General features: G+C 40.6%; 1 protein-coding gene across 3 annotated transcripts; it reads left to right on the forward strand.

Annotated features, from left to right (window-relative positions):
* The first annotated feature begins 6295 nt into the window (after nt 1–6295).
* supt20 (SPT20 homolog, SAGA complex component) lies at nt 6296–22847 on the forward strand. Of its 3 annotated transcripts, none has more exons than XM_049592112.1 (24): nt 6296–6433; nt 6938–7033; nt 7213–7248; nt 7415–7540; nt 8596–8722; nt 8820–8923; nt 9157–9273; nt 9447–9500; nt 10527–10666; nt 10845–11001; nt 11289–11345; nt 11483–11560; nt 12120–12289; nt 13008–13040; nt 13152–13263; nt 13473–13578; nt 14303–14458; nt 15036–15348; nt 15434–15549; nt 16005–16060; nt 16504–16614; nt 19263–19353; nt 20100–20188; nt 22417–22847. In XM_049592112.1, the coding sequence occupies exons 2-24, from the start codon at nt 7031–7033 to the stop codon at nt 22561–22563; spliced, it is 2499 nt and encodes an 832-aa protein (XP_049448069.1). In that variant the 5' UTR covers nt 6296–6433; nt 6938–7030; the 3' UTR covers nt 22564–22847. The 3 variants fall into 3 exon arrangements, with proteins under 3 accessions (XP_049448069.1, XP_049448070.1, XP_049448071.1); XM_049592113.1 differs by having other exon boundaries at nt 15437–15549; XM_049592114.1 differs by lacking the exon at nt 20100–20188.
* Nucleotides 22848–22949: the final 102 nt, after the last annotated feature.

The following is a 22949-nucleotide window of genomic DNA, read 5'->3' on the forward strand; positions in this document are numbered from 1 at the left end:
TACAACTACCACGGCAGGTATAATGAACGCTTATGTCAGACCACCAAGAAACAAACAAACAGTTATAACTCACTGTTATAATTCAGTGATTGATAATATTCCAACAAAAATGGTCCTGGTATATTTACAAAGATCCAGACGGTCTAAATCCAGTGAAATATTTCGTCAAAACGCAGTATTACATCCACAGATATCAGCAGACTGCTGTTGCGTCATTTCAGATGTTCTAATTTCTTTACGTATTGTCCATAAACTCTCCAGTTTGCTTGGAAATATTGCCAATACCAAGATATCAAAATGGCAGCTAAATGCTGACCTTTTGATTGACACCTCACTTAAGCCAATAGGAGCTTCCATGTCCTCTCCACAGCATACTATAGCCAACAGGAGCCTGTGTTGAAAGTAAGGGCCTGCCCTTCTTTACGGTATATAGATCCAGGCATTTGGACGCTTTTCGTTGCCGATGAAACTCTTGAGCTCGAGAGGTGTTTTAAGGCTGTTGTTATGGACATAGACCTCTAAATATCTTTTTTATTTAAATCAATTTAGGTTTTACACTCCTGAATACATATTTGTTGTCTCTGTTTATTAGTTTTTCACTCTTAATGGCACATTCAGTACATTGTTTTAACCTCTTTTTTGGAAAGCACCTTGACATAACCTCAGAAAAATAATGTGTAAAATGTTTATTTTGTGTGATATTGTGATCTACTTTGAATTTTGGAACTAAGCAAGGCTTTATGCTATGGTCCCCTTGTGTTTTCCAGTTAATAAGTCCCAGTTACAGCCATCTGCAGCATCTGTTTTCAAGAAAATATTCCAGCAGAGATGAAAAAAACTTCCATTTCTCTGTGTTAAAACTTCTATTACTCAATGACAGTAACACTTACAATGATCCTGACCATAAGGGTAAACAAATCAGCGTTACCTTTCAAAAGAGACCATGCATGTACATGTACTAAAAATGGAACAAGAAGTCTCAGTTTACTTTCGGTGTGCCTTGAAAAGGCATTAAGATCGAGGCAATGCCAAAAGCCAAAGCACTGTTTTTAAATTGTGCATAGTTGTCCAAAAAAGGCAAAACGGATTATTTCAAAGCGAGAGAAAAATGACCCATAAGGGACCTTGTGATATTCAAATTAATCATCTTTACTGTCAAGCACACTGAGAACATCCACAGCAGATAAGGGAAGAAACTGCCACAAACAAGGTGATTTTAAAATGTTAAAAACACAAGAGGTTTGAAATAATGGGCACGGACAGTATGGTTTTAAATAACACATTGAAAACCTATCTGAGTAACTGGCGCGCATGCTCATTTTACTCTCTATCTACACATGTGCATACAAACTAATATGGACAATTCAAATTCTCCTGTGGTCTTGACTCTGGATGCACCTATGAAAACCAAGAGTCGTTTACATTGTAATCAAAATAATGTTTACATAAATGTCTGAGACAGTTAGTCATCAAAATGGGCCACTTGCCACCTCTACCTTGCCACAGTGTACCTTGGATGAGCTGAATAATTGATTGCAGGTCCTAATTTGGAGAAAAGCTTAGTTAAAATCCTCAAATCCTGTATGTTTTCCACACGGCTGCAATGCAGGAATGAGGTTAAAGGTTTGGAGCTATTCAGCTGTCCTTTTTAATTTATCAGAACAGCAGCATCTGTATGCAAAAGTTCCCATACATTGTCCAGGGCACCTTCAGTTTCCCCTTTGGCTCTTCAAGCCAGTAGTATCCTTTTTCTGTTGCTGATAAGGATGTTAAATGAAGTTAAAATCAAAAAAGAAAACATATAAATGGCTGCAGTGAATAGCGCTTTCATCCATCCATTCATACACACACTGATGGCAGCAAGCGACCTTGCAATGTTCCAGTCTGACCATCAGGAGCAACTCAGGGTTCAGTGTCTTGTCCAAGGACATTTTGACATGTGGAGCTGAGGATTGCACCTCCAACCTTGTGATTAGTAGACGATCCGCTCCACCTCCCAGACCACAGCTGCCCCGAGATGTACACCTGACAGCCTGCCAAATATTTCCCTCCGCAGGAGATTAAGTTTCACAGAGCTCCTTGAGTCATAATCCCCATTGTCATCATCATTATCAATATACCTCACATGTAATACTGCCTTCATAATAAACATGCCCGCCTACAGTAACGGGCAGATTTATTTGACTCAGCTTATTGTAAAAAGTATGAAGCTTAACAACTATCACATGGTACAAATGCAGTGTGGAAGGCTTATCTACATTTCTGAATGCAGACACTGTTTCTTGGGAATACTGCCACGCACTTAAATCTCACATATACTCTTTTTTTTTCGTGTTGTGGTTTTCTTCAATACAATGTCCAACTCTCCAGCTGTTCGGCATTATATCCCTATTCAGTCCAAGTTCCAACCAAGCGCAGTCTCCACTGGTGAGGACATAAAGAATGAATTATTGTGAGGCTGCATGTTCAACACCACGGCCTGGACGGAAACCAGTCCGAGTAGAAAGCAGCAGAGATGGTGTTTAGCAGCCAGTGTGAAAGTGACTTTTTCATTTACACTTTTTCTTTTATTTGTACACATAAATAGCCAGGCACCCATCGGCTTGATTATGAGATTTTTTTCAAATCTCTGTCCAACAAGTGGTGTTCCTGTGATCAGCTCTGATTAAAACCATTAATGACTCATTTCTGGTCAATTACTCACTAAATAAACTGAGTTCTGGGATTTGAGTCAACGGAGAAACGTGCAATATTAAGGAAGTCCAAATCATTTCAATTTGACGAATATATTCAAAACGACACACTGGCAGCGTGAGCAACATGATTCAAACTAACTGTGACCACATGAAATCTGTGTGCACGGAAGAAAGGCTCTTACAAGTTCACATTTTGAAACATAACTGACCCCGAGCAAGCCCTGTCATGTATGTGGACTTTGAGCTCTTCAAAGGGAGGATGACTGGGTGTGAATGTGTGTGTGTGTGCAGCAGGTGAGGACTGGTCCTAACTGAGCCCCACCCAGAACCTTTCTGCCCTCATAAAGAAGTACTTATACGGGTTGGATGTGCATGTTGAAAGAACACTTTTGGAGACAGACAGCCAAAAAAAAAAAAAAAAAGACTGCTCACTGATATTTAACTCAATAATGGTTGCAATAATTGTATGTAACTTTCCTGTAAGACCCACATGATTAAATAGCAAAAGTACATCAGGTAACAGTGGTGAAAAGTGATTTTTATGTCGTCTAAACCTGTAAACTTGATTCATTCTTTGCTCTCTGGATATTTTCTACACACCTTCATTTAAAAAAAGTAGAAAACGTCCTCATAAATTGTTCTACGTTTAGGAGAGGAAATATAAAATTCTTATAAATCTACTGAATCCAGCTGTCCCTTACTGTATGTAGCTGCTGCTGGACTGCTCCACCGTGGTGGCATTCAGCCTAAAGAATCTGCTATCCTGCTCTTCCCCCTACTGTACAATTAGGGGACTTCAGCCTACCAATGTATACATCATATACACATAGGGCTGAGGTGAATTGTTTTAAGGTGAAAGGCCCCAGGTGAAAACACTAATTTTGAGATTTGGGGCTATTTTGCTTTCATAACATCTGCTCTTTCCCGCTAGTGGAAAGAAAGCACCCAAAATGCACAATAAAGTGTTTATTTGAGTTCAGATTTCTTTTCTGGAAATGTATGAAAAAAGCACATATTTAATTAGACATTATTCATTTGCATATTTAAACATAACATTTTGGAAAACATGCAAAACATAATTGTCTCAATGTAAGTCAGAAAGTTGGGAGAATACATTGTGATATGTATTAGTTGTGTTTTTTTGTGTTTTTTTTTTTTTTTACCTTATTTACCTCTAGTGTCTGTTTTGTCTAAAAATGTATGACATTTTACAACACATATCTTTAAAGGCCATTTTCTTTTTCTTTTTTTCTCATACACTGAGGTCACGCCACTTTAGTAGCACTTAGATATACTAACCTTTCCAGTTTTACTCCTATCTGTATATTCTGACAGTTTTACAGAAAAGTGTATAGCCTATATTAATCAGGTTATTAACATTTTATTCCTAAAAACATGGTGGAAATGATTTTTTTGAAGGGGGTGTTTGACAGTATTTTTTTGATTTATGGAGTGGCAAAAAAGACATATCCAAAATCCCCTCTGTAAAAACATTTGACTCTAATATGTCAAAACAGTGCAGCAAAGATTTTGAACGTGGCTTGATGTGAAATGTGCAAATCTGCATTAATTTAATGAGATGTTTCATTTACATATTTAAACCTAACATTTTAGAAAACCTGTAATACAAAAACTCAACTGTACAAATGTAAGTAATCAACTAGGGGAGGATTATGGTGATATCTGTTAAAATTTTTACCCTGTCGTGCCAATTTTTAGCCGATCTGCTTGGGAGTCAGCAAACAAGACTGAATAGTTTCATGCACGAGAATTTATTCTCTATAGAGAAGGCGCAAGCTCAGGCTCACAGCACAGAGTTTGTGCCTAGAATAGTGAATACAGGGCATCTTTATACCTACACTCAGACGACAAGATGATGAGAAATGAATTGTAACTTTCTTGGGCTTTCCTGATTTAATTATGGTCTCTTGATTACATCAGAGGAGCATACCTGTTGCAGTCTAACATGTTAGGTAATTGGCTGTATTTGTTAGACAGTCAATGGACTGTCTTTGAAGGCGAGATTATAGTTAATGTAAATCTCTTGATGATTTCAAGTAACGACAGATGTTTACAAAAGGGGAAATTTAAAGGTCACACACTTACAAACACATAGGAAGAATGGAACAATATAAGCATATGCATGAAGAGGACAAAATTTCCACCACAACCCTATTCACTTTGGGTGTCTCCCTCCTTATTCAGGTGTTTTCATTTTCTTTTGAATAAGCCAAAAACTTGAGACATGCTCTGACATTTAGCATAATATCCGTTTGACCTTGTGCAACAAACTCAAATGTCCACATTGGCTGCATTTTGAACAACAAAACTATTCTTAGCCTTTACTGAACAAAAGGTATAACACCTTGTAACAGTGAATATTCTGCTCTCACCTCGGTTGCTTGTTTTCCACCATCCCTCTGACACTTCTTTCTTTAATTAGATTTTACATAATTTATTCTGTTCATTGCCCCCTTGAGAAAGTTCACTTCAAGCCAGCTTTATGAATATAACTTAGGCATAGCAACCTTCAATATTACTGTCAGCCTGTATGTAAGTAATATTGGATAAACAAAACTTGCAACAGTTGTTTTTATTTTTACATATTAGGTCTGATTAAGGTGCACACTCAGTTTCATTTAGTTATACACCCTGTATTGTTTGTAATATCGGAATTGTTTACACAGTAGATTGGTCTTAGGCGGTAATATCCATACAGCTGACTTGGTTAATTTAATTCAGGGTCACCAGTCCAATTAGCCTGTAATTATTTGCACATTCACCATTATTTATATTCTGATAGCAAGGATATAAACTCAAAGAATTGCCTTTGGCAGTCTGTTTATAAGTCTGTCGGGGGTGAATCCAGGTAGTATGTCAAATATACAAACAAAAGAGCTTCCAGCAGACCCAAAGGGAGACAACATAAATATCACTGGAGGCTCCTTGCTTTCAAAAAGTGAACGCATCAAAGAAAGCTGTTGACGCAGCAGTGAAGGTAAAGAGCAAACGAGTGGCTGTAACAAAACATGCACTGCATTAAACACATTCAAATAGGTTGGTATTCATGTGCATTGCTCTTCCTCAGGCAAGCTCCCTGGTGCTCTCAATTTCAATTGCTTTCATTGCATGTTAAGGTCATGCCCTCTGTGCAACGGCTATAGGCCTATTTTATCTATGCTGGAATTGCCATATCACCTGTCCTGAGATTTGATGATTATTGATTATTATGCAACATGAAAGTAGTTGAGTGACAAAGGCTCTGGGACTGTTTTGACTTGCAGACCCTCTTTAAGACAGGGCCCCTAGATTGGGTAATATTGTGCTTTAGTGGTCCAGACTCACACAAACGTTTGATTAAATTAGCATAAACTAGTTGACATACAGTCAATTTGAAGCTTTTGTATTGTTTCTTGACTCCCATGTTTGTCTTTTATTTAACAAACTGTTCATCAAATAATTTATGTTTATAATCTATAATTTAATACCAGGACATGACATAGAAAATGTGCAAATTATCCCCTTTTCTCAGAGAGATGTGCATCAAGCGCCAGTTGTGAAGTAGGCGCCTCGCGTGGCTCCGCCCACTGCTGCTCAAACCGGAAGTTTAGCTGTTGTTGTCACACTGGAAGAAAATGGCTGCTGCTCCGACTTTTTTTCAATGAAGACACTGATATTTCAATTTCATTTCGTTTTCTTGCATTGGAGCTACAGTCGCCCGCTATGCAACCTAGAAGGTAAGTCCATCCTGCTCGTTGAGATTGACGTCGCTGTGTCGGTTTGTGTCTCAGACGACGTAACATCATTAGCGTAGCTGGTAACTTACAGCTTGCCCACTAGGAACGGGCTAGCATGCTAACGCTAGCCATGTTAGCCTCAACGGTCAGGCATCAACGAGCTTGTTGCTATTCAGCCACTCTGTTGACTGGGCTCACAGTCGTCAGAGTTTACTAACCCGAGCTACGCAGTTTTATCGACCCTGAGACATACTGGGCGTTTATTTACTTTGCTGGAGCATTTAAAGTACGTAAAGGATGAAACAACTAAGATGAAACAGTTTCGCACGTCTGTCTTCTTAGCTGTTTGTGTGTGGCATCTGCTTGAGTGCCAGCCAGGCTATTTGGCATCTGTACTGTTACTATAACCCGCCAGCCACACTGAGTGTATCTGTGTTATTATACCTATTATCTGCGTTTGTCTGACCGTGCTGTGTGCAATACGTGTTCTGTGTTGCTGTGCAGGGTGTGAATGGTCACTTTAGGAAGGTGACAGTGTGGGGTAGAAAGGACAGCATCGTCTACCGTCACTCGCCTTGCAGCTGGCGGTGGACCACAATGGTGAGTTTAATCTCTTTCAGATCACTTATATCTGTATATTCAGTTGACATCAGCAGTGAAGATTTATGTTAGAGTATGCATCCAACCAGAAACATTCACCAGGACTTGCACAGCTTGTTCTACCTAATTAGGAATCTCCACTTGACTGATCTGTGTCATTTTACTCCTATTTTCCAAAGCAACAAGTTTTGGAATATGCATTGGATCGAGCCGAGGTAAAAAAAACATTACTTGATGCCTGTGTGTTTGCATATTTGTAGAAAGATAAAAGAATATTGCACATAACCCTGTGTACCCATTACATGCACCATATGCTGTCCATGTTAGTCAGACACCATCTGTCCTGTTGTCCATTAATGCATTGTATTATCTGTTTTTCAGTACGTTGTTGAAAGTGCTCGACAACGACCAGCCAAAAGAAGAGTTTCATCCAGCGGGAGGAAGAGTTTGTATCAGAAGCTCTATGAGCTGTACATAGAGGAATGTGAGAAAGAGCCAGAGTTAAAGGTTTGTGTTATGCAACTTGACTCATGCTTATGACTAGGTAATTATGAGCATGCATCAGTCCTTGTTTGTTCCAATCTCTGGGGAATGAGTAGGGAAAATGTGATTCGTAGGGCATTAAAATGTGTCAATAATGATCTTTTAACAGCATGCACAGGTCAGTTGTATGAGTCAGTTTTATTTATATAGCACTAAATCATAACAAACATTATCTTAAAGCACTTTTTATATAGACAGAGCCCAAGAATGTTGAATTTTACAGTGTTATTTACATCAACAGTCAACATATTAAGTCCACATGTACTAAAGTAATCATTTTTGCAGCTCTTAATCAAGGTTAAAGGAGCTATATGTAAGAAATATAAAGCAAATAGTCATAAAATCCTCCTAATATGTCACAGAGACTAAGGAATAATGTTCATATAACATACTGATCTCACCGACAACAATAGTACAGTCAGAATATTTGCATTTAAAAAACATTTACGGTCCGCAAATCATGTTTATGTTTTGAATTTGTGTTTTGGCCTGTTGCGCCACTCACCGCCGTCTACCAGTCACGCAGTCCGTAGAGTCTCAGCATCAGTTACAGTTACGACTGAGCTATAGCAGCACGGCAAGCAGCATTAGCAGTGTCCCGGAACATAGCATTAGCAGCCGGCTCCTCAGCTGTATCCCGGCAGCAGCATTAGCAGCAGAGAAGCCGGACTTGCTCGAACGGTCCGCTGGAAAACCGAAGATCAAGGACGCGGTGACACAGCCCTGCCACGGCAGCCACCCGTGGGCAAACAAATCAGTCTCCAGCGTGCCGCTGTCCAGCAACCTCGAATCTGTAGGGGAGGGGGGGCGGACACGACTTGCGGCAGTATTTTGAATTTGAGTGCAGTAACCGTTTTGGCCGCATTCTTACATACAGCACCTTTAATGTAGGTGGAAAGCAATGATAACACAATTTTCTCACATAGATTTGGTATGGTTATAATATTTGTGAGATTTTTTAATGCTAATATGGAGAATTTGTCTCTTATGTGTGTTTGTTTTTTGTTGTCCTTCTCAAGAATTTGAGGAGAAATGTGAATTTACTGGAGAAGCTGGTGTCTCAGGAGTCCATATCATGTCTGGTGGTCAACTTGTACCCTGGGAATGAAGGCTATTCTCTAATGCTCAGGGGCAAAAATGGATCTGGTAGGAGAAGAGAGTTAGCCCATCTAATTGTGTCTTTTATGATCTGTAACCACAATCGTCACATCTGTAACATTCATGTTTGTGTGTTGCTTTCTAGATTCTGAAACCATCCGTCTGCCATATGAAGAAGGAGAACTCCTGGAGTACCTAGATGCTGAGGAGCTGCCGCCTATTCTGGTGGATCTGTTGGAGAAATCCCAGGTGTGTATGCATTTATGCACCTATACAAATGTATAATTGCATGTGCATACATCATTTTGTAGACTTTGAAATGTTTTCCACTGTATGACCGGCAGACTTAAGTTCCGAATTTGAATGTGAAAATTCAGATATGCCATTTTATTTATGTCTTAAATGTATAGAGATCAGATTCATTCTTTATATATTAGAATAGTTTCTGTTGGTTGACATCTGCCATGTGCAATTTGTCTCAGGTGAATATCTTCCACTGTGGCTGTGTAATAGTAGAGGTGAGAGACTACAGGCAGTCTGGTAATACCAAGATGCCCACCTATCAGAGCAGACACATCCTGCTGCGGCCAACCATGCAGGTAAACCAATAGAGTACATGGGAATTCTCTCGCACATAGGCCGAAACAAACTGTAAAACAGATGCATAATACATTTTAAATATGACCTGGAATGAGTGAAAATGTAATTAACTCACCATTAACCTTTAACATAGAACAGCTGAGTTGTTTATATCTGAATTTTTGTCCTGCAGACTCTAATCTGTGACGTTCATGCCATGACCAGTGACCACCACAAGTGGACACAGGTAAAGTGTCACATTTACTATGTCAGTGAGAAACAAAACAATAAGTCCTACCTCATTTACTTCCACATAATAGTAGGCAAGCCCGCATGTGTGTCTTGAGTTCTTTAAAAATACTTAAACCCCCAGATAGTCATTTGTATATCAGTTGCTTACCCCATGTTACGTTGAATTCATGAAGAAAACTTTGATTTTCTTGCATGCTTCCAGTCGACAAAGAATTCAAAAACTAAGAAAATTCTGAGTTTAACAACAACAGAACTATAGTGAAATAACCGTTGCGAACTCTCACTGAACTCATGCAGTGTAATCCAAGTCTCATTTGTCCATTGTTTGTTACTCATTACTTTGTTCCAAATAGACACCCTTTTCTGATGGGAAGCTAGACTGTAAGTGAAACTTATCTCTGCTCTCTTCAATGCCAGACTCCACTGACAAAACAGTAATTTTACCTCACTGAACATGGAAGCTGCTGGTCTACCATTACCTCGAACGTTAGTGTGTTTGTGTTATTGTGTGACTCTGCTGAATCCGAATCAACCTTTTAAAACACTGAAGTCACACAATAACTCAAACAAGCTAACTGACTGAAGCAGTGGTAGACCAGCAGCTCCTGTGTTCAGAAATGTAAAATTACTGTTTTTGTCAATGGAGTCTGGCTTTAAGGGGAGTTTCACTTATAGTTAAGTTTGCTGTCAAAGGGACTGTCTGTTTGAGAAGTACTGAACAATATGAGTGGATAAAATGAGAGTTGCATTATACTGCATGAGTTGTGTGAGAGTTTGTAAACAGATGTTTTGATATAGTTTTGCTGTTGTTAAATCTGGACCCCTCTGATTTCAGTTCATAGAGAATTTTCCCTGGATTCTTTAGAGGCAAACGAGAAAAACAAGGTTTTTCTTGGCAAATTTAATTTAACACTTGATGAGTATTTGATATACATATTGTAATTTGGGGGATGAAACACTCTTGTAAGCATAGGCACATTGCACAGATGTTTTCTATAGCATCTGTTTTTCTCTGCTTTAGGATGACAAACTACAGCTGGAGAGTCAGCTGATTTTGGCCACAGCTGAACCTCTGTGCCTGGACCCTTCCATTTCTGTCACCTGCACAGCCAACCGCCTGCTCTACAACAAACAGAAAATGAACACTCGCTCCATGAAACGGTACTGAGTACACTCATGCACTCTTCAGCTCACTTTAAAATCAGTTAAGGGAAAAAAAATGCTCATTTATGAATGTCCTTCTTTTTGAAATGGAAGACATGAAAATAAAAACTCTGTGACAGTGAAAAGAAAAAGTCAGTGAATGAAGCAAAAGCCTTGATCATCATTTGCATCGTAGGTGTTTCAAGAGGCACTCTCGAGCTGCACTGAACAGGCAGCAGGAGCTTTCCCATCTGCCCATGCCGCCGCAGCTACGACTCTACGACTACCTGCAGAGGAGGAAGGAGCGGAAGCCTGCTCCTGTCATCGACCTGAAGATCTCAAAGATTGGAAACGTAAGCAGTCAACATGCCCATGATTTGACAAGCGTGCATACACCGTGTACATAAGCAGATAAGAGAAAGTTGACTGAAGCTGTTAACTATTTGGTAATCTTATCCCACGTGAAAAAGCTGATGTTTCAGTTCTGCTCCTTTTCTGTTTATTGTTTACTGCCTCGGAAAAAAATCAGTTAACTTAGGTCAGTGCATTTTCTCACGGTGCTTTCTCTCGTTTGTTTTTACTCATACATCTTTGTGTTTTCCTCTGTCGTCCTGGCTTCCTGGCTGTCATCACTTTGCAGTGTGTTGACATGTGGAAGCAGAGCAACTGCCAACTAACTGTACCGAAGGAAATTGATGTAAGTAGCTCTGCAGTCTATAGCACTGTCACTTACACACTTGAGCCAACACTACTTAAAACCCACTCAAGTCATAGTTTGGCAGTTGTAATGTAGGGCATAACAAACCAGATGGGTTTGTCGGTGTGTTGCTCTAGGTGGAAAAGTATGCTGTGGTTGAGAAATCGCTGCAGTTGGAAGACTCTCAGCCCACTACTGTGATCTGGCCCGCTGAGGTAAGTGTTACAGCAGCATTAACACTCTTTGAGGCTACAGGTCAATGCCCCCCCCCTCAGCATCACACCACCACACACTGCATTATTACCACACAGCCTCTTGGTTTTGTACTCAAAAAGGCTTTTGTTTAGTATAAACAATGAGTAAAGTGTAGATAGCTCCCAAGTGGATTCCTTTTTGATGGACAATAAAACAGCCACAAAACTGCAGTAAATGTGGAACGGTTCTGAATTTCACACATGCTTCTGCTAATCTGGAAAAAGGCCATACTAGACTGCAGAAAGACTGTGTCAGGGGCATTGTTTAAAACCATAAATTGTGCTAGACTCGTTTTTTTAATATATTTCCAACATACCTCATCCCTTATGTCAGTCAGTGAGATAAAGAATAATATTTTTGGGGGGCTGGGCCCTAAAACAGGCGGTGCTAGGTTCAGGCAAGGTCTTAAAAACAGTTGCTAAAATGAAGAGAATTCTTGTCAATTTGCGCCTGCTTTTCTTTCTCTCCTTCCTCTGATTTTTGTCTTAAAACTGTCTTTTAATGTTATTCTTTACACAGGAAGTTGTAGATGACTACACGTTTGAGTGTGAGGTTGGGGGCCAACCCCAGAGGACCAAGGTGTCTATCTTCCAGTCGATGGGAGACCCGCTGGTGTATGGGAAGATCTACTGTGCTAAAGAACCAAAAGCAGAGGAGGACAGCACAGACCTAAAGCTCATACATCCCCCGTAAGGACAATCTGTGAAACAAATTGTAGCCAGAACAAATTGCTGATGAGATTAGCCTGGAACCTCTTAATTTGTTTTCAATTTACAGGGGGAGTTAGTGATTTTTCAACATATGGGGTAGTGCTAAGCAGCCAGTGACCACACCCGCTCCATATAAATGGCCAATCACAGCACAATTTTACCAGCCAGTCATAGAACATTAGGCTCGGACATGGGAAAAAAATAACGCCCTAGCAAGAGACAAATGTAAAATGACTTCAGCATGCAGATATAAGCTAGTTTATTACAAGTTAGTATATTAAACTTTTGTCAAATCCTGTCAGAAGTGCAGCAAACACACCTTTCTTCTCAAGAAAGCATTAAAGTTGTTCTTTTGAGAATATAGCGTCCACTTTGTTAAATACTTATGTGATTGCAGCTTCATGAGAAAGTTCCACATCAGCTGCAGCCATCTTTGGTTGTTTTCGAAGAAGCCCTCACCGGCGCTCCTCTTTACGGTCCTCATGTCAAACATGCCCCATATTAGATAAACAGTTGTGATTGGCCCGGCACGTCTCAGGCTGCTGAAAATCTGTCCTAAGTGAAGGGGTGCATCTGCCAGTGCAAATCAAATATAAACTCGCAGATTCGTTTGGTTCCCCACAAGACAAATTCATCGTACAAGACTGAGTTTGAGATGCCACTCTGAACTCACTTGTCTCTTTTGTCTCATTTACAGCTTCCTCATAGGCTCGAAGATAGATGCAGACCGGTGAGTCACTGTTTGCTTTTGCTGAGAAGATAATCCTGTAAATACACAGTTTTTAGGGACACGCTGTTGGAGAGCCTGGTATAACATTTTGTGTTCTGTTATGTTTTATAGGTTTCTTACTCAGTACAAAGGAGTGTATGAAAGAGATGTAAAGTGTCAGGTCAAGATGTCCCATAACTCAGGCAACGTGGGACAGGGGCCTCCCTCCCCCAGCAAAGATGAGGTAAGTACTACCTTGCTGAGATGTGGTGAAAGTTCAAGGTTCAGGTTTGTGTTATACGTATACGTTTGTATATAAGTATACTGAGCCTTACGAGCACAGGATCGACTCTACTGTTGTGATTTTTCGATCAACATTGGTGAAAAAATTACATCTTGTGTTTCTGTTGTGATGCACTGTGACTAACAACCTGGTTTAAATGTCATCGTCAGGGTGATGGTATTTCTCCACTTGTCCAGACGTCTGTTTTGGGAAAAGGGGTGAAGCACCGACCCCCTCCCATCAAACTGCCTTCAGGATCAGGCAGCAGCTCCTCAGGTACATCTGCTACTTATGACAAAGATGACGCACAAACATACGGTGATTCTTCATGATTCCCATGAGCATTGTGGTAGAAAATAGATACAGAGAGAAGGGGGAAAATGGATTAATAACCTCTTTAGTGTAAAAAGAACTCCTTCTGTTGCTGTCAGTGGGAGTGTTTTCACTCCAGCAAATATGTCAAAATTAAAAGAACAGAATTCACACCCTTTCTCATGGGATTAGCTGAGAGCAATTTTGGAAATTGCAGAAAATCGAAAAAACAAAGCAGCCAACACAGATTGGTGGAAAGAGGGTGCAACCAAACCTTAAATGGCAACAAAAAAACCTTCTGGATTGCATCAGACTTCATAGTTTGATTAACTCAAGCAGCACAGAAGTTTCAGTGGTGGATTTTTCCTTTCATGGCTAGCCCTAAGACTGCTGGGTAATACTGAGGTTAAGTGTTTCAGGGGAGGATTGATCCTGCAACACCCCTAAACATGGTAAGGGTCAAGCTGAGGGGCAAACCGTATATGCTGTCTGTTTGTTTTTCAGTTGGATGCACAAATACCAACTTAAAGAAGACTATAAAGTTCTTAATTATGAAGTTATGCAGTTATAAGGTTACAAATTTAAATTCCATTTGGGAGACTCTGTGTACATTTGCCTCCTAACCAGGATAGATCAGGATCCATTCAGCACTCCCTGATAAATATCTCATCTTCTCTTTTTTCATTAGGTAATCCATATAGTTCACAAACCACCAGTGGTCTACTCAAGTGTCCTACACCCCCTCCAGCCAAAAGCCAGTCTCTGAACAGGAAGCACTCCATGGAGCTGAGCCAGGTGGGCCTGCTGTCGCCCGCCTCCCTCTCCCCCATGGGCTCCACACAGAGTGAGTACAGCCACAGCCGAGTCTGACTAACTGTTGGGCTGCTTGCTCTCATCAGCTGCAGTTGCGAGAATGACTTTTACTGGAATGTCTTACATCAGCTCCTCTCAAGCGTCCCAAGTTTTCCAGACCTAGAATTTTTTTCTCTCTTTTTTTTTTCCAACAAATTATGAAAAATGAACTTGACAAAGTTCCAGGTCTTAAGAAATATGGAAGCACACAAAAAAGTATAAAAACCACAGGGACGTATCCGATACTTGACAAGCACACGGAATATTGCATCAGTACAAGCACTATAGTTTTATGCATTCTGACTAAAACCAGCTGCGATGCAAATTGCCAGATAAAAAAAGAGGTGACGTTTTGACATGAAGGGGCCTCATGATTTAAATTTAACTCTTTAGCTGTTATTTAGGAAGATTAGCTTCCATTTAGCCATGTAACCATTGTTGTAAATGTGAAGTGCTAAAAGCATAATTATCATAAGCTCTCTGTGTGAGCTTTTCCTTACAAACTTGACACAGATCATTGGTATAGCTTTCCTTAATTGTCTGTTTTGACCCTCGTTCCCCTATTTTAGGATCGGGGACCCCCAAGCCATCCACCCCCACACCCACCAACACGCCATGCTCGACCCCGCACCCCACCGACGCCCTCTCTGCGCCTCTCTCGGTGACCCCTACCCCTTCGGATCCTCCCATGGTTCAGAGCCAGTCGCAGCCCGCCCTCCTCACACCCTTCGCCCAGCAGCAACTGGCTCTAAGCCAGCCGCTGCCTGTCATGACCATTCCCCTGCCCACCATGGGTACGTCCATCACCACGGGAACCACCTCGTCGCAGGTCATGGCCAATCCAGCAGGACTCAATTTCATCAACGTGGTCAGCTCTGTCTGGTAGGAAAATTAACAGTCTCTGATGCCTCTCTGTCACTTGCCAGTCACTGTCACTTTTCGTAATGATCCTGTACTGTGTGTGTAGCAGTCCTCAGACCTTGATGAGTGGCTCCAACCCCATGCTTGGTCCAGGCCTTAACCTGAGTGGAATCTTGCCACCTGGAGGGCTGATGCCTACCATGCAGTCAGCAGCACAGACTGGTAAGAGATTTAAATGCCACGTCCCTTTAAGTATTACTACAGTAAAATCTGTTATGAGCAGTCCGTCTCCATATAGCAGGTTGGAGATGTATTTCATAATGATAAGTTAAAGCAAAAAAAAACATGTCTATATCCACTTTAAAACCCTTTATATCATACAGTGAGTAAGTAAGCCTGACTTTAGAAAGATAAAAGATAGATTTTCCTTCCTTGACTGGTTGGGTGTGCTACAGGAGTCATACATATGAAAAAGACATTTATAGAAAGTGAACAGAAAGTTGTAATAGTAAATGGAAACACAAGAGGTTTATAGCATACAGTAAAATCCAATACGCATATAAGTTCAAATCCAATAAAAAAAGCCCAATGGATTCAAAGATAAATGAATATAGCAAGGAAAAATCTGTTATTTTGTACTGTTTGTTTTGTGAACGTAACTCTGCTTTACCTTCCAGGGAGTCCTTTTGGCCTGAACAGCAGTGCTGGGTTGAGACCACTGAACCTACTGCAGGTACCAGTCAGTCTGTTACATTGTTCGTAGCATGCACTGAGTATTTGTTTGACAGCATACTTCCCGATCCTTCACCTCTTGTTACCACACCTGGGATAGTGATGAGCTGTGTGTGTGTGTGAATCAACTGCACAGCTCAGTTACTCCTCTGTTCCTGCACCTCACTGCATATGCCATGTAGTGAGCACACTTTGTTATGTTGTTCTAGTTCAGATCATCTGATAGTAGTAATGGTGTAGTTACCCTGTGTTGTTTGATTGCTTTGTTAATTTTCCGGTTTCCCTCTGCTCTTGTCCCCTTGTTTGCTTACATGTGCATCATTCCTTTCCCTCTGCCTTTCCTGTCTCCATCTCCAACCCTTCCTTCGTCTGTTACTCCCCTACGTCTTGTTTCTTGGTGTGTGTGTGTGTGTGTGTGTGTGTCTTTATGTTATACGTCTCCAGATCCCCACTGGTCCTCTCATCTTTAACTCTCTGCAGCAGCAGCAACTGTCTCAGTTCTCCCCACAGCAGAGTCAGTCGGCCACCTCCAGCCCTCAACAGCAGGGGGAGACGGTGAGACACACAGTCACATTTGCATCCAATCACACACACACACACACAATTTAAAGAACCATATTAATTTCAACAATTGAATATTGAAGATTTTTTTAGATTAAATCTGGAATTAGGAAATTTGTGTGTATTAATGTTAATGCTAGGAAGATTTATGTAGTCCATGTTTGCACATATCAAAACTGGGTTCCACACTATATCATGTCAAACTAGAAACTTAGCTGTAAAGAGTCCAGAGTGTTTGGAGTTCACAAAAGCAAAGCAGTTAATTTCACACAAAATTAAAGTAAATGTAATTACCAAGTCTTGTGTTTACCTGTTTGTCAACAAAACTGAGTAGCCTGTCGGGGTTAGGGAGGTGATAAATGAGCCATGGACCTTTGTGAGCCAAAGTCAGTCAAAGGTCATTAGAGAGTTCACAAAATTGAGCTTTATGGCAGAGTGGGCAGAAGTCCAAAAGGAGGCTACTAATAAAAAGGCAGGGGAAGGATGTCTGGTTCCACAGAACAGTGACCAAAATGTATTGACAAATACAATTTTAGATTAACAGTTTGAAGTTGTTCGGATGACCCAGACGAAGCCCAGACGTTAGTCATAATGGAAAATCTGTTGAATGACCTCATGACAGCTGTCGAGACGCTCTTCATCGCACGAGAGCAAGTTTGAACCAATCAGCACAGAATAATGGGAGAGAAGCCCAGAATCCAGCAGTGCTGAGGTGATATTGACATATGCAAGCAAATGCTTCAGTAGAAGCTGTAACCACAGCCAAAACACCTCATAACCACCTAATGACTGGTTGCTCTGGACCCTCGAGAGAACTTGCAAAATCAGTATCATCTTTTAAAACTTGGTTTTGATAGTGTTATTTGTCTTTTAGTTTTTTTCTTTTGAACAACGGTTTCTTGATTTGTAAAGTACTTTTCAAAATTTGGGTCCAAAAAGTTAGTGTTGTGCTGAAATGGTAAGGAAACTAATGGCTGTGCTCTTGAAGGACAAGAGGTTGAAATCTTCGAATGTGACCTATGTAGGAGCAGGAGCAATGTGGAAGCTTTTTAATTTATGTGCCTTAAAGGGATGGTTCAGATTTTTTAAGTGGGGTTGTTTAAGGTGCTTCTCTATAGTCAGTGTGATACCTAGAGTAGATGGTGATCAGCACACCCCCAGTTTGGAAAAGCAGACAGGAATATCACCACAAAAGCTAAGGGATCTACTGCTGTGGTTGGAGACAGCTGCAAAATATGTATTTGAGCGACCTAAAAAAAAATCAGTGTCAGTTTAAGTGTATGCTATATTTAGAATGTTTTCACTGCTTTATCTTGTCTATCTGTCAGACAGCCCTTTCCAAATGAGAACTGCACTGTTAAATCCATCTACGCTCTCTTCAAAGCCACCAGGCTCCATTGACAAAACAGTAATTTCACCCTGCTTGAACAGAAGAGCTGCTGCCTCCATCGGCTAGTTTCTTTGTTTTTGTGTGACTTTGGTGAAGCTGAACTAACTCTTTCAAACACCAGAGTCACAGTAACACAAAGAAACTAAATAATTGAGGCAGCAGTACTCCAGCAACTCGTGTTTAACAAGGTAAAATCACTGTTATTGTCAAAGGAGTCTGGCTTTGAAGAGCATATATAACAGCTTCAGTCACCAGTCGGAAAGGGCTGTCTAACGGCCAGGTAAATATATTAATATATTCTACATATAGCATACACTTTAACTTATATTTATTTATTTACTTTAGGTGGCAAAAATTTGTTTTGCTGCTGCATAATAATACACTGCTTTGTCCCTTTGGCTATACTCCTATCCAGAACTATCCCTTTAAGTTAGCTTTTTTTTTTGTAGATTTTGTAACTTTCTTTTACGAAGTGCTGTAAAAATACAGTCTAATACTTGTGTTGATTATGAGGCACTGTGCTAACTACTGCTCAAGCCTTTGCAGTCCAAGGGTTTTGTGATGGTAGTGAACAGGTTTCGGTTGTTAATAGGTTGAGGTCAAACATGGATATGAAAAAACTCTGTATTAGTACTACTAGATCTTACTGCAGCCTTTAATACAGTCGACCACTCAATTTCTTTAGCTAGACTTTACAATCTGGTTGGCGTCTCTGGTACTGTTTTTAAATCGTTTAAATCTTACCTTTCTGACAGAGAATTTTATGTAACAATGGATGAGTGTTCATCAAAAAGCTGTAAAATTGATTTTGGGGTCCCCCAAGGGTCAATTTTAGGTCCAATACTTTTTAATCTTTACATGCTGCCACTTGAAAATGTCATCAGGAGGCACAGCATAAGTTTCCATAGTTATGCTGATGATACACAAGTGTACATCGCTGCATGTCCTGATGATGCAGGTCCAATTGATGGCCTTTTTAACTGTATTTTAGATATCAAGTCCTGGATGGCAGAATACCTTCTCCAGCTCAACGAGGACAAACCCAAAATCTTAGTTATTGGTCCTGAAGCTCAGAGAGAGAAACTTAACGTACTAAAATTCGAATCTTCGAATTCGAATCTTAGTTTTGAACCACACATTAGAAGTGTCACCAAAACTAAAAAAAAAAAATAATAATAATAATTTTGATTGATTGATTGATATTGTGTGTGATGAGCTCACTGTCCTTCGTTACCGTCGACTGTCTTTGCAGGGTGACCAGGGGACGGATCAAAGTTTAGGAAACCAGCAAACAGCGGTCATCAACCTGGGAGTCGGAGGCTTCATGTCTCCACAGACAGCAGGTATGACCCTCACACACACACACACACACACACACACACACACAAATACACAATAAAAACACTCCAGTTCCTCTAAAACATTTCTCTTTGTCCAGTCCATTAGCCTGTTTCAAAACAACTTGACACCATGCCACTAACTAGTACTAATATAAGATTTACTAATGTATTCATTATTGTAATAATTACTGTACATTAGGATTCATAGTCTGTAACTAAACATGATCATTTGACTAAAGTTAGCCATTGTTCCTCTCAGTGGAGCATGTAACAACTGACAGGAGAGACTCAACTTCCCCTTCTTCTCTGCTACATTCTCTTTTTTTATTTTTTCTCTGTTGTTTTTTGCCCCCACCCTTATTTCTTTCCCTCCTGGACTGTCCTCCTGTCCTCTTTCTCCACTTGCCCTGCTCACTCACAACTTTCCGGCTCACCCCATCTTTGCTATTTGCCCATAACCCACTTAAAAATGTCCATGCACATGGTTGTTTACCTGTGCTGTCGGCCCCCCTGCGATGTTCCCTCCTTTTGTCTTCTCTTTCTTTCATTTCACCTCTTACCTTGTGTGTGGTTGTGCATCACTGAAACTGCAACCTCCCATTCTTCACCCCCCTCAAACTCATCCCTCTTTTGCTTGTATGTGCATTTTCTCTCTTCATACTTTACTCCATCCCTTCTTCTGTTTCTCTCCCTCTTGCCGTCAAATCCTTCCCTCTGGGGTTCCCTCTCTCCCTCCCCTCCCCCCTTAGTGCTGTCCCAGTTGGGCTGTGGGCTGGACGGGTCTGGGCCCCCGCTGCCTTCTCCAAGGCTTCAGCAGCAGCACCAGCCACAGATCCAAGTAATACAGCAACTTTAACATCTATATACACAAATACATGTTTTTAAGAACACTGAGACTAGATTCATCAGCCTACACTCAGTGCCTTTATGTAGCAGGCAGGTGTTTGTTGTTCTGCACTGTAAGCTGTCAGGAAATGAGGCCAGTTAACTTTATGCTCTGCATCAAAGTTTAAAAAATAGACAAAGAATTTTTTTTATCTTTCTTTACACATACATTTTTTATTTTCATCAGACCTGGGTAAAATTTAAATGGATTTAAAAAAACACTTTGCAAACAATTGTCATGGAATAAAATAGATTTATGGCTCCTTCCAAGCTGAATTTTAAGGATTGGAACATTTGAAAACATTTGGTATAACCATCCAAGACTAACACATTTTATTATAAATAGTTATTTTCTTAAAGGTCCAGTGTGTAGGGTTTAGGGGCCTCTATTGGCAGAAATGGTGTATAATATTTATAACTATGTTTTCTAGCTTTCTAGTCACTTGAATATAAGAATCATTTTAGTTACCTTAGAATGAGCCACTTATATCTACATAGGGAGCCGGTCCTCTTCCATGGAGTCCGCCTTGTTGTTTCTACAGTAGCCCAGAATGGACAAACCAAGTACTGGCTTTAGAGCGGGTCGTCCACCAAATCGAAAGTTTGGCGGTTCAATCCCCAGCTCCTCCAGTCTGCATGTCGAAGTATCCTTGGGCAAGATACTGAACCCCAAATTGCCCCCGATGACTGTTCCTTCACCGTGCAAGTGCGTGTGAGTGGTTACTGAGTAGCAGATGGCCACCAGTGTGTGACTGTGTGTGAATGGGTGAATGTGATATAGTGTAAAAAGCAGTTTGAGTGGTCGGAAGACTAGAAAAGGACATAACAAGTGCAGTTCATTTACCATATTTTGATAATCGATCAATCATTAAAGTAATTTTAGAAGCAAAAATGGCAGAAAATGCTGTTTTCAGCTTCTCAAATATGGAGATTTCCTCCTTTTCTCTGCTTTATATCATGTAAAACAGAATATCTTTGGGTTTTGGACTGACAAAACAAGACTTAGAGACATTACCTTGGACTTAGAGAACTGGAGATGGACATTTTTTACCCTTTTCTAACATTTTATAGATCAAACGATTAATAGATTAAACAAGAAAATAATCAGCAGTTTAATCCAAAATGAAGTTGCAACCCAGTAGGTTACCGTTGTTCTACACACATAGAACACGGGAGAAGTTTCAGTTTTGTAACCTCACCGCTAGATGCCATTGAATTCTACACATTGGACCTTTAATTTTTATTTGTATGCAGTAAAACAAACCTTAAACAATAACTGAGAATAGATTCTATGCTATTTTATTATTATTTCTAATAATAGATTGTAGATCAAACAGTTTCACCCCAGGTCTGATTTCCATCCAGATTTCTCTGTTGTAGATCCACACCATTCACTCCATCTTGTGTTGTATGTTTGGTTAATATGTTTTTTCTTTGGCAAAGACCACAGCAGTCCCAGTACTCCCAGCAATCCACACACCAGAGCTTGTGGCACTTCCAACGGCAGCAACTAACAGCGTGTTGAACTGGGAGAGGCATGTTCTTACAAAGCAGTTAGTGACAGGATCTGAAATATTGTCATTGGGGGTACACACTGTTGTTGACTGCATCATGACAGGTTAGAGATGATAGGCTGTGAAGCATGAATCGTAAGGTGTTTAAAGATGGTTTTTTTTGCCCAGTTGAAGTTGCTGACTTACTCTGAGCAGAAAGCACGGTTGCTGAGCTGCATGTCTGTTTTTTGCCAGGACCACAGGCAAATAATGTGTGTCTTCAGAACGCCACTGGTGCTGCTTGACTGTATCCTGCCTCACTCCCCAACACACCCCACCTTGTCCCCAAATCTGTATCTCTTCTCTCTTCTCCCTTCCCCTTTGCAACCCATTAACCACTCTTCTGTGTTTCTCCGCACACTCCTCTTGTATGTCGTACCAGGCTTTAGTACAGCTTCACTAACCCAAGCCACTGATGGACGTTTTATGGCACAAAGCATTCTGCTGGTAATCTAGGATATAATTTGATGCCAGTTGCGGTGAGGGAGTCTGCTCAACACTGGTGCCAGTGACTGTATTTTAACCGTGCAGCAGATGCTTACACAACCCTTAGATGTACTGACAGAAACATTATGTTGCTATTTGTAAAACACTGAACTCTCCTCTTCTTTCTTCTGCACTGGCACAGTTGCAATTCTTGCAGCACCAAATGCAGCAGCAGCAAATGGCTATGGGAGCAGCAGCTCCACAGGGGGGAGCGCCACGGCAACATACCGCCAGCCAACCAAGAAGTAAGAGGAAGAGGAGCATGCCACAGCCCCTCCCTAAGTCATGACAGACTAAAATCACACTAAAACCTTCCCCAGCTACACGAGGACGTGAATGATCCATACTGTGCTCTTTGTCTGCCTCACTGTGGAGACTGCAGACAAAAAAGACTTTTTTTTTGTCCTTTCTGTGTCTTTTTCTAGCTGACAAATTTGTATGTAATGGTTGTCAGAGGTTTTGGAGAACCAAAACTGTGTCCACCATAGAGGATGGGGGTTTTTAGAACAGGGAGCCCTACGCTTAAAGAACCTTAGTCATATTTTTTGAGATGAAACAGAATAAGATGGTTCTCGTAGGTAGCAGACTTTCACAATAACACATCGCCCCTTCAGGAAGACTTTTCTCTATGGGGGCCGTGGGACTGAAAGGATTATGAATGCACATTCTCAGAGG

The sequence above is a fragment of the Epinephelus fuscoguttatus genome, linkage group LG12, assembly GCF_011397635.1.
Source record: "Epinephelus fuscoguttatus linkage group LG12, E.fuscoguttatus.final_Chr_v1".
Lineage (NCBI taxonomy): Eukaryota > Metazoa > Chordata > Actinopteri > Perciformes > Serranidae > Epinephelus > Epinephelus fuscoguttatus.